The sequence below is a fragment of the Ambystoma mexicanum genome, chromosome 4q, assembly GCF_040938575.1.
Source record: "Ambystoma mexicanum isolate Mex_15411 chromosome 4q, UKY_AmexF1_1, whole genome shotgun sequence".
Lineage (NCBI taxonomy): Eukaryota > Metazoa > Chordata > Amphibia > Caudata > Ambystomatidae > Ambystoma > Ambystoma mexicanum.
Window position 1 is genome coordinate 662898485 of NC_090928.1, and position 12043 is coordinate 662910527.

Below are 12043 nucleotides of genomic sequence, written 5' to 3' on the forward strand. Positions count from 1 at the left end.
CGGCACTTGTTTTTCTAGTTGCAGTCTCCTGTTGAAGCCTAATCTTTTCATGTAGTTTGCAACATAGATGCCGCTTGTTTTCATGTTTCTTGACATAGAAAATTAATGGTTTAGATTACCATGCAAATTGTACACTATTTTAGCACTTTTTTTTTGTTTGGTTTTACTTTGATATGCACTGTGTATTGAACCAGATATTTGGAACAACTATTGATTTGTTGGTCCCTTTAGAGTGGGAGCCCTAGGACAGAACAATTTTTCTATAATGTTTGGTGTGATCCCTCAAGGAGGAGAGGTAATAAGTTTAATCCCATAGTTTATCAAGTTTTACGTCATTTGATATTTGTATATATCAACTAAATCCATTGGTTCGGTTTCAAAGTGCTGCTGTGGATGAATGCCCTTTAAAAGACCTTAATGTGAGCAGACATGCAAAAGAAAGGAGCAGTACAATGAGTGAATACATATATTGCCAAATCAGTGATAAGCAGAGATGTCTAGTTTAAAGCAAATGTTTTAAGTCATGCAGCACAAATTGCAAAGGCATAGGGAAGAGTGTTGTGTCAATGGCTATGTGACACCTGGACCACATTTGTTGTGGGACTCGGCTGTATTCTATGGGTTGCAGCGCAAGAGATGGTGAGGGTACGTTATATGCAGAACACCTGCCTCGATGACTAACATGCAGTCAACATGCAATTTACATACCCAAGTGTAAGATAAAACAGATACCACCAGCGGACATCCTCTTGTCAAAACCATCTTTTTTGTTGAGTATAAAATACTTAGTTGGCTTCAGGCGTGGTGGTGGAAAACTGAGCTAGTCATCCGTGCCATTGGCAGTCTTCTGGAGTACCAGTTCCTTTAGAGACAAACCACATTCTAATCCCCCCCCCATCACCCACTTACCTGAGTCCCTTGGGTGTCTGATGAACTGCATGGTAGAGTTCTGACTGCCTAGTCCATATTGCTTAGCAAGGTAGTTGAACCTGATAGAGAGGCTGAGTACCTACAGGTGAAAGCTAGGGAGTGACAGGTCGCAGAAAAGCTTCAAAGTCCGGAGGGCTCATCAGGGAAAGAGAAGCTTAATTTTAGGACAGCCTACTTTATAAAATGCTGGAATGAGAGGGCTTGTTGGGGTGCTAGGACAGCTTAAATTAGAAAGCCTAGAGTTGCTTATGTTCAGCTAGCAGGTTGGCTCTGGGAGGGACTGCAGAAGGTTATGTTGGGATAGCCTGATTCCATTCAGTCTCATTCGCTGGCTCTTGTCGAGTAGCCGGGGCTGGGATGAGTGGGTAGGAAGGCTGATGGAAGGGTTGTTTTGGATATATGAGGGGCAATGAGGCATTGAGAATTAGTAGGGTGGATGAGGCTGATGAGGGGGTTGATGGACGTGTGGTTAGTGAACCATATTACATATGCAAGCGTGCATAGGCAAAGAGCCAGGCTTTGAGTGCTTTCCTGAAGGCTAGGTGGTCCCATATGTGGTGGATAGTTACAGGGAGAGAGTTGCAAATTGTTGGTGCTTGTACTGAGGAGGTGCCTCCACACCCCATATGATTTGATTTGGTCGGTGGAATTATGAGAAGTGCTGAGTCAGATATGAGATCTTTTCAGCCTGTAGTAAGTTCATTTTTGCTGCAGGTATTTAGTTCCCATGTTAGAAGGCTCAGTGAGTGATACACGCCTTGAAGGAGGCTCGCCGACCAATCGGAAGCCAGTGGAGGACTTGGAGGTTGGGGAAAAAGATGTCTTCTCTGGTACCTAGAGTTAGGAGAAGTCTCATGGCAGTATTTTGCATTGTTTGAGTTTTGTCAGCTGCGAGGCGGGAGCTCCTAAGTATAGTGCGTTGGCATAGTCTAGGCATGAAAGCATGATGGCAAAAATAGCGATGACTGTGTGGAAAGGCCAAGAAAGGAAAAATTGATGCATATGTGGAGGAAACTTCTTTTAACCACCGAGTTGATGTGATCTGATAGTCCGGTCTGAGTCCATAATGCACCCAGGACTTTTTACTGTGTTGGATATGTGGGGGTGCCTAAAGAGTGGGTTCAGGGAAGAGGGGTCGATTTTCCAACATGATCACGGTTTTGCCTGGGTTGAGTAGAAGGTAATTGACCTTCATCCAACGTTCAATCTCTTTGCAAGATGGGGAGGGGAAGAGGACAGGCTATTACATATTTTGAAGATGAGTTGGGTGTCATCAGCATAGTCGTAGAAAGATAAACCATGACCTCGTACGAGGGCGGTCAGCAGGGTTTAGGTAACGGTTAAAGAGGAGAGGGGAGAGAGTGGCACATTGTTGTACCCCATGGGGCACAGGCAGGGGTGCCAAGGAGAATGGAGGCAAATGTAGGATTTGTGATCTGTTGGAGAGGAAGGAGGATATTAATTTCAGAGCTATATCCCTGATGCCTAGAGTGTGTATTATCTCATTGAGGATGGAGTGGTCTATGGTATTGAACGCTACATAGAGGTCAATCAGGATTAGGCAGTGCATCCTTCTGAGTTGGGGTGATTTTTTTAGATTGTCCCATATGGAAACTTAGCAAGATTCTCTTCTTTGTAATTGTTTGAAGCCTGATTGAACAGCATCTAAGATCGTGTTGGCTTCTGAGAAGAGGCATAGTTGCGAGTATGCTGCTTGGTCAGCTAATTTAGCTATGTAGCGGTTATTCGAAATGGGATCTTTAGTTGGTCGGGTCAAGAGAGAGGCATTTTTGAGGAGGGGCTTGATGAGGGAGGTCATAAATTCTGCTAGAAGATACGAAAGTAAGTGAACAGTTGATGATGAAGAGTGAGATTGCCAGCACAGGTGGATACCAAGATTTCTTTTAGCAGGGAGGTGGAGCAGGGGTCTCCTGGGGAGCCTAATAGACAGCTAAATGATAGTAGTTTGAGGAATTCTGGGGCGGAGAGCAGTGAGAAGGAGGAGAAAAGTGTAATAAGGGGGGGTTCTGTTATCGGGGACCAGATCGTGTGGGAGCGGGGTGTTGGGGGTCAAGATTTTAGAGGATAGAGGTGTGTCTCTATAGGACATTGTTGTGGAAGTGGTCTGGGAGCGAGTCACAAAGGGATTGTGTGTAGTGGGGTGAGTTGGTGTAGCATGCATGGATGTTAAATTCAGCAATGAGTTTAAAGTGTTCCCTGGTTAGGTGTGTGGCTTTGGATATTCTGTTCCTGTAATTGGATTTGTTGGCTTTGTGGACTTGAACTGGGAGGCGTAGGCAAATCTGTTGTGTGAAAAGGGGTCTGAACACCATCTTCGCTCCAGGATATGGTTTAAGGTTTTCAGTTGTTTTAAGGCTGGAATGAAACATATGGGTGAATGGCAGTTTGTTTGAGAACAATCTGATGGGCGAGTGGTAGTTAAGTGCTTCGGAAAGCCAGGAATCAAAGTTAGAGATTGTAACTTGTGCCGGGGAAAGAGAAAGGGTAGTTTTGAGGTGTACGTAGTTAGTACCTCTGCCAGGTCTGGAGTCACTGTGATTTCTATCCGGAGGCGGAATTGGGTTGGTGGTCCAGGGGCTGTCAAAGGGGGTGTGGGGTGGGGTGGGGAGGGCAGAATGGTCTGATCATATGAGCGGGCATGGTGGTAATGTGGTGAGGTGGTTGGGGGATCCAAAGATTGCATCTATGGTGTGACTATCAGAGTGGGTTGGGGCTGAGATTAGCTGTTTTAGCTGCAACGTAGCCATGTTGTCCAGTAGCGATGAGGTTATTAGGTTAAGGGGCATATCAAACCAAAAGTTGAAGTCCCCATTTACTGTTGGATTGGGATGGGAGACTGTGATGGCTGCGACAAAGCCACTTGGGTATTCTGAAAAGCTTCTATTGTGTCCCGGGGTCAGTGTATGAGCAAGAAGCTGTGTGTAGATGAGGGGGAGAGCAGGAATTTGACCAAGAGGGATTCGCAGTCTGAGCTAGGGGGTGGGTTGTCAATGTGCGAGGTGTAGAGAGAGGCTTTGTGGAGGATGGCAATGCTGCCTTCCCTACTGACCCGATTCTGGACGGTTTGTGTTTAGCCCAGAGGGAAGACTTCATGTGTAATCGGGAGGAAGTCTTGGGAGAACTCGTTTTCGGCGATGAAAAGGTTGTTAGGGTATTCTGATAAGATTAGATCAAATATAATGTTTTTGGGGAAGATCTGGCATTGATGAGAATGCATTTTAGGTGTTCTTTTTATTGTTTGAGGCATGGGGATTAGGTGCTAGGTGGGAGCTTTGTGTGGAAGAAGGGTGTCAGATGAGGGAAGGGGCTGGCTCTGGTTCGAGGTGGAGTGGGAGGAAGGAGATGGCAGATGCATTGTTGGAGGTTGTGTGGGGCAGGCTAAGGTGGGTGGAGAGGCCGGGAGGTCGATTGGTAATGTAGCTTGGAGAGTTGGGGGGAGTAGGTGCTGTGTGGGAGCTTGGTCTGGAAGAGAGTTGTTCGCCGAGGGATGGGGTTGGCTCGAGGTGAAGGGGAAAGAGGCAGAGGACTGATGTGGCATTGTCTGTGGTGTTTGCGGGGCTAGGGTGGTTGGGAGGTTGACTGGTAATGTGGCTCGGAGAGATGAAGGTGTATGTGAGGAGGAAGTGACTTAGTGTGCAGGTTGCCGGGACACCAAAGGTCTGAAGTGGGGAGAGTCGTGGTGTTGGTGGCAGACGGTCAGTCTCTGTTTTGGATCTGGAGCTCAAATTGTGTGTGGGGAGTCGGGGTACAATCTCCTCTTGGTTTGGGAGTTGAAGTGCTCGGCTTGCAAGCTTTGGGGGCTATTTAGCAGATTGAGGAGGCATTTCACTGGGATTGGAGCTATGGTTGAAGGGGAGAGGGTGTAGCTGTGTGTGTTTTTATTATGTCTTGGAGCGGTATAGAGGTAGTTAGGCCTGATGTGATCTGTGTGGGGAGCGAGGGGGTCTTTTCTGTTTTTTACGGTACTGGGGGTGTGTGAGTAAGAGTAGTTGGGTTGGCCGAGTTTGGAGGCAAGAATTGCTTGCAAGGTTCTTAGTAATGCAAGGCAAGGGTTTTATTGGGGTGGCTGATGTGAAGTTGGAAGGGTAATGTTAATGCTGGTTGGAGTGAGAGGTGTGTGGTTTATGATAGGGTGTCCCTGGTGGGCGGGAGAGAGGTGGACTAAAGTTTACAATGGCCATGTGTATTTTTCAAATCCCACTTATCGGAGATGTATTTTTTTGCGCTTCCTTTCCACTTTGTAGAGTACACAGTTACCAGAAGATGGTTTTCTGCGGCTGTTGCTTAGGGAGTAGCATCAATTACTTAGAATCTGAATTCTTGAATAAACAATCCGGTTTGATGAAAAATGAGATCGGAAATGCAGATGCACAGGTCCAATGGGACTGTGTTCCATAGGGCAGGGACAAGCACCAAAGTGAGCACCATTGTATTTAGATACCCTAAGTTTGAGCAGGAAGAGTGTAAACCTCTAGAAGGGAATTACAGCATGAATTTTCTAGCCAGAAACAAAGGTGCTCTTCCAGACTGGAATTGAAAAACACAGTCCTAAACTGTGGCTCTTGATCAAGAATGGCATAATATGCAAGATGCAATGGAGTCCAAACACCAGGCAAGATGGGGTGCTCTGTAGTATCCAGAGTTGTTTCAGTAAAACAGGGGTTTGACTCAGATACAGAGTTGTAGTAGTCCAGTTGAGACTGAATTAAAGCTGAGCAGAATGAAGCAGAAGCAGATGTATTCGGAGAAATCTGCCACATACAGCCGAGGTAAAACCTGCAAGAAGAGGAGACCTGATTAATCTAAGGAAGGAAACTGAATGCATCCATCACATTTAAAACTGATATATTTTTTTTACCTGGGTATAGAGTTCTGGGCTGGAGGCAAGAAGAACTGAGCACTCCAAAAAGGTTCTATGTGATTTCATCAATGAAATTTGGTTGAATCCAAATCCATAGATTTTAAAAATAAAATGTTAAGCCATTTGGCTGCAAATATATGCGGAAGAGACCCAATTGCAGCCCCCACCCCCTTTTCCACCAACCCTACTTTTACCCTTACCCACCCCCCACATATATTTGCAGCCAAATTCGGCCAAACAAATGTGATGGATTTCGCTTTGACCAAATCTCCTGCGATGAAACCTCCCTATCCCTTACAAGGTTGGTCCATTAAACAACAATGTCAGTGTTATCAGAGTTAAGCATAAAAGCTTTGTGACTCATCCATGTGGCAGACATGAATGATTGAAACTGTGTGGACATTGCAATCAGGCTTCGTCCAAACAGACAAGGAGCAGAGTATCGTTGGCATCATTGTAAAAGTCAATGTCAAAAGACGAAATTAGAACTGCGATTGGTTTAACAAAGGAAACGAACAGGAAAAGGGAGAAGAATGAGCATTGAGGACTTCTGCAAGTAAGCAGATGGAATGAGGAGGCAAGAATGCGAGAGAGAAATTGATTGGGATCAGCCAGATAGACATGAGGTAATCCAGGTAAGCACTGTCCCACCATCACCCTTGGAACAGTTTGTTGATGGTCAATGGTGTCAAATGCTATGCATTTATCCAGCATGACCAATTCAATTACACCTCCCTCATATGTGGCCCGTCTGATGTCATCAGAAGCAGCTAGATGGGCAGATTCCGCAGGTCAGCCTGGACGGACACCAGTTTGTGGAAGGTGCGAGTGTTCTTGCCCAATACTCAACTTTTTATAGATAAATTCAAAATTACGTTCTAGGATTCATCAGGTAGCCCTTATTAGACTATTGTTTCTCCACTACTCACAATTATCTTTTTCCCAATTTAGGTGGCGGATTTACAGCCAAACGTGGGACTTTTGGGAATATTGGAAAGCTGGAAACCATGATGTGTGTGTCTTATGGACGAGCAGAGGATCTAGTTTTCTCTGGAGCAGCTACGGGAGACGTTTACATTTGGAAAGATGTCAACCTAATTAAAACAGTCAAAGCACATGATGGGCCTGTATTTGCTATGCATGCATTGGACAAGGTACTTTTCTTCAGCATCATTGGCAAAAGCACAATATATTGAAATGTTCTATTTAAATTGGAAAGTATATATATAATAAATGAATAAATGTTATTTTAACAGCACCGTTAATTCTGTATTTTGGAACAACACATTTCTATTTCTTAACCAAGAATGTGTTAATTTCTTCTCTCATTCCACATAATGTGCCCCACTGAGCAAGGTGTCAGTGTCTCTATTGGCAACCAGTTTGTTTACAAGGAACATAAGATTTGTTTAGCAACAAAGGTGTGCGACCAAACAGCAACACTAGTGGCGGGATTATAGTACATTGCACATGTGCTGCAAATGGTATTAACACCAATGCAAATACATCTCAACTGTATTTGTGCTGGTGCTAATGCATTTGCTCATGTGCAAACTGTGTTGGTGCACACCATTTTCCCTACCCTAGATGTACAATAGAGAAACAAGGGAGCCACATCGCTGAGGCAACCCTGATATTGTGTGCCACTACGTCTCTGGAAAAGATGGCAAACATAAATATGATTATGATAATGGAAGGGACATCTTGCACACAAGGAAACTTAAGTTACATCAAGTGCACCCGTTTCAATCAAAAGAACAACAAGGAGTGTGGTACATTTTTAATTCTCAACATGCAAACCTGTGTTAACTACTGTGTGTAGAAGGAGAAGGTGCTGAATGGTCCTGTTACACCAAATGTGCAATAGAGTCTTCAGGGCACGGGCAAGCATTTATTTGCTTGCATTTATTATTCCTCCAAATGCGTGAGCTGCATGATGAGAATCATTTGTAGAAAGTCATCTAGTCCCTAAATGATAACATCACCTGGCGTCATATTTGTAGTTTTAAGACGGCAAGCAATGCAAAGGCACCAAACTAGATCGGCTTACTGAACATTTCAAATCCTCCTCCTCCACTACACCAGGCCTGCTTGAGGCCTCCTCTCCTCCCACCTTCTCTTCCTTTCCCTTGGTCACCCCAGACAATGTTTCTAGACAAGTCTGATCTAGGAAGGTCTTGTCAAAACAGGTTCTTCCCTGTTCTTCCAAAACCATCATGGACCACATCGACACACTTGCTCCAGCCCTGGCCGATTTCTGCAATCACTCTTTTCCCGCTGGAACCTCCCCCCTGAAGCACTCCCTTGTGCACCCCCTCCTTAAGAAGCCCTCTGCCGATCCTTCCTCTCTGGCTAACTAACGACCAATCTCTATCACTCCTTTCCTTGGCAAACTCTTGGAAAAGCTGGCCATCTCCCAGCTTAACCTTCACACTGAATCTGTTAGTTGACTCCATGACCATCAGTTTGGATTCAGAGCGGCCAGAAGCATGGAACCTGCTCTACTGAACATCTGTGAAGACCTGCTCTCCAACCTTCACCCTAACCTTCCTTCTGTCCTCATTCTCCTTGATCTTTCTTCTGCGTTCGACATGGTCAGCCATGCCATCCTGCTCAAGCACCTCTGTAATAACCTGAGTATCACTGATCAAGCCCTGGCCTGGCTGACCTCCTTTCTCACTGACCGACCCTCTCAGGTACAACTGGGGTCCTTCCTCTCTCTCACTGAGGTCTTCCCCAGGGATCGAACCTGGCTGTTCAACCAATACCTGGCTCCTCTCGCCCACCGCATCGCTGCTCTCTGCTCCAACTTTCAGTGTTATGCAGATGACACCCAGCTCTTTCAGGCTCCCCTTGGCTGTCTCTACTCCTTCTCTCACACCTCACTGTCTGCAATTCAGGAGTGGTCTGCCGCTAATGATATCTGCCGTAATGCCAGTAAGACGGAGAGCCTCCTCATCGGAACACCAGCTCCCTCCTTTCCTCTCTCTCTATGGCTGCCTTCTCTGGGTCCTCCTCCTTCCCCTACCTGTGAGGCTAAGAACCATGGGGTCATCTTCGACTCCACCCTCGCCTTCTCTCCTCACATTTCTGACATCTCTAAGAAGTCAAACTATCAGCTGCACCTCCTCGGAGGTATTCTTCCCTTCCTCACTTTGCCCCAGAAGCTCACTATTTACAGAGCTCTGGTACTCTCAAGGCTGGACTACTGCAACAGCCTCTTTCTAAATCTTCCTGCCTCTACTCTCTGCCCTCTACACCTTATCCAGTACAGGACTGTGAGACTTGTCCTTGGCCTGAAGCCCAGGGATCGTATCTCCTTAGCTCTGAAATCTCTTCATTGACTCCCAGTGCCAGCAAGGATCAAGTTCAAGACCCTCTGCATTGTCCACAAGGCTTTCTGGGGCCTGGGTCTGCAGTGCCTCCAACTCTCTCTTCCTAAGTATCTCCCTTCTCAAGCTCTCCACTCATCCACCTCCGACTCTCTGAGGGTCAACCACTTTTCCAAGCAGAGAGTTGGGGGCAGATCTCTCTTTGGCTGGGGCCTCCCTCTGGAACAACCTCCATGCTCCTCTTAAACTTGAGGAGAGCCATCTTTGGTTCCGAAAGCAACTCAAGACCTTCCTCTTCGCTTCCACTTTCTCTCTTCCTCTCCCCTGCTGATGATCTGTCTGTTCCACGCACTGGTCACCTGGCCCGCCTCTGAATGTGTGCCCAGGTCCCTGCCTGTCCAGTTGCACCTTGCACTGCCTATTGCCCCTCCCTCCCACCAGCACTTGTGGTCTGTATCTGTAACCCTACAGTCCCCTCTCTCTGCACTTATGAGTCTCCCACTGGCTTCACCCTCTGATTACCGGCACTTAGCCACCTGCTGGCTGAACTCTGTTACTTGCACTTCTCCATTTCCCCCTTCCCTTTTGCACTTCTCCATTCCCCCTTCCCTTTTGCACTTCTCCATCCCCCTTTTATTGCACTTCTCCCCTCCCCCTTCTGGCGCTTCCGCGATCTGAATTACTCAAGGCCTAGTAAGACCATTGTTTTGTCCTCCCTTTGTTTCCCCCCTCCTTGTCTTGTCGCGCCTAGAAACACTTGTGTACAGACGCTTTATAAATTGCTTGCTAGAAAATCGGTAACAGAAAATTACGAAATATGTTTAAATAGTGAGTTAATCTCCAGACATCATCCTGTAAAATAAAAATGTTAGACCCGTACCACACTGGGCAGACCACAGTAATTGCTGTGGAAATTATGGAGCCACATTCTAAGGTATAGTAAGGATTTCAAGGTCAAAAGTTCATAAGATGGTATACCATCATAGCTGTTTGGGTAGGACGGGGCAATATCACCACAGCGTTCATCGGTGTTATGATCAGTTGCACCCACATACCTCTATTGTTTAATATTTGTAATGAGCTCATAATGAGTGCTCAAGGCTGATAGGCACGCTTTGCTGATATGTAACGGTTACTGAAGTTCTGCAACAGGGTTATTATGGCATACTTCATTTTGGGCGCATGTATATGCTTTCTTCCCAGATGCATAGACTTTAACGAGTTCAAGGTCTTTGACAGTTTTATGTCTCAGTTGTGGACGAAAGCAACTGAACAATGGTCTAACTACCAAGCAACAAATATGCTCTGGAATATTGTGGTGTGACTGTCCTTTCTGAGAAACTGTGTCGAGTACAAACTAAGTCTGTCTTCCATGTTTAGCAACATGTGACCAAGTAAACAAACTTTATAGGCCCTTCAAAATCACCAGATGGAGAGTGGTAGTGGTGTTGGAGGCGATCTTTAGGAGAGTAGGTACCGGGAAAAAGCTTTTCAGCATCCTGAGACAGAAATCCATTGACTTGGAGTAAGAGGAAAGCCATCCAAACAAAGTATTTGAAAGACTGATCTGTCGAGCCGGAGGTGCAGTCAACTGATGCTGCGAGAATCTTCTGCAGATAAGGCAGGCGTTTGTTGTCTAGACTGTATATGGGAGCATAGCCCATGAATGCCCCGCAACTGTGTGGACAAAAATCAGGAAAAAGCAACCGAATTGTGAAAACCAGAGGAACATGAATACAGATAGCGTATGTGAAAGTAAATAAGAGACAGAGAATCGCCACTGAGATCATCAGGCAGGTTTTTTGCTGAAAAAAAAGGAGATTGGTGTGAGGCGTCAGGATGACTTAAGTCAGAAAGCAGATGGGTCGAAGTGACCAAATTGGTGAAGAACCCACAGAGGAAGCAAACAGGAGCTTAGATCGGCAGTCGGAGAAGGAATTAAACCCCAACAAAGTAGACAATGAGTATAGCCATAATTGAGAAAGAAAAGTGAATGCTGGGACATGTACTACAACCAGCAGTAGATATTATGAAAAAGTATATTAAGTCACTTCAACACTTCTTTAAACCAAGGTACTGACGTTTAATTCCCATGCCAAATATAATAAAGAATATATGGGTGAAAGCTGATGAATGTTGGGACAAACAGTCTTGCAGTAATAGCCCTCTATTCTAGATTAAACTGACTTGAACAATGACATAAATATGGGCATTATAATTCAGTGGTGATCAGCGGAGGGAGGAGTGGCTAAGAGTTACGGAGTGTGGAATGGTTATGCGAAGGGGATTGAGGAGGGGCAAGAGCAGTGGAGTGAGGAGGGGGTTAGAGCAGCTGAGTGAAGAGGGATCAGAGCAGCAGTGTGTGGAGGGGCTGAGAGCAGTGGAGTGAGGATGTGCCATAAGTATGTTAGGAGAAATAAAATCATGCAAATGCATGCTGGGAAAGAAAATCTTCTCAAATAGCATTAGTCATTATTAAGCAAATTTGCATCAAATATCAAGAACTCAACGTCATAATCAAGCATGATGCATGCTGGGAACAGAAGTCTAATGTGAAACTCCAATCCATTGAACCGTTGCGGTTGTAATTAACATCTTATCAGAGACCAGAGGCTACACTCAATATTGACTCATGTACAAAATCCTTGTTGTCAAAAATTCATCTTGAGACGATTCAAGAGCAAAAGTGTGATAGGTAAACATGTTGGAAAAGTAAAATGTTCTCAAGAGCCAGAGACCCAATGTTTTTGTAGGAAAACTGATTATACAGCAAGAGTCATTTTGACAATGCAGGCCAAGCTTGTGCAACATATGCCGAGAACAGAAGTCTTGTCAAATAGCAGGCAACATTGTTGTTGAGTATTTATGACGCAGTCATGTAAAGATTATTTGGAAAAAC

The 12043-nt window shown here is 45.3% G+C and overlaps 1 protein-coding gene across 3 annotated transcripts in view; it reads left to right on the forward strand.

The window, feature by feature from the left end:
- Window positions 1–12043, forward strand: part of EML6 (EMAP like 6) — a 3038586-nt gene that overhangs the window by 1404305 nt on the left and 1622238 nt on the right. For all 3 annotated transcript variants that reach the window (XM_069608236.1, XM_069608238.1, XM_069608237.1), the window contains exon 18: window positions 6764–6966. In XM_069608236.1, the coding sequence (XP_069464337.1) occupies window positions 6764–6966 (203 nt within the window). The remainder of the gene's footprint in view (window positions 1–6763; window positions 6967–12043) is intronic.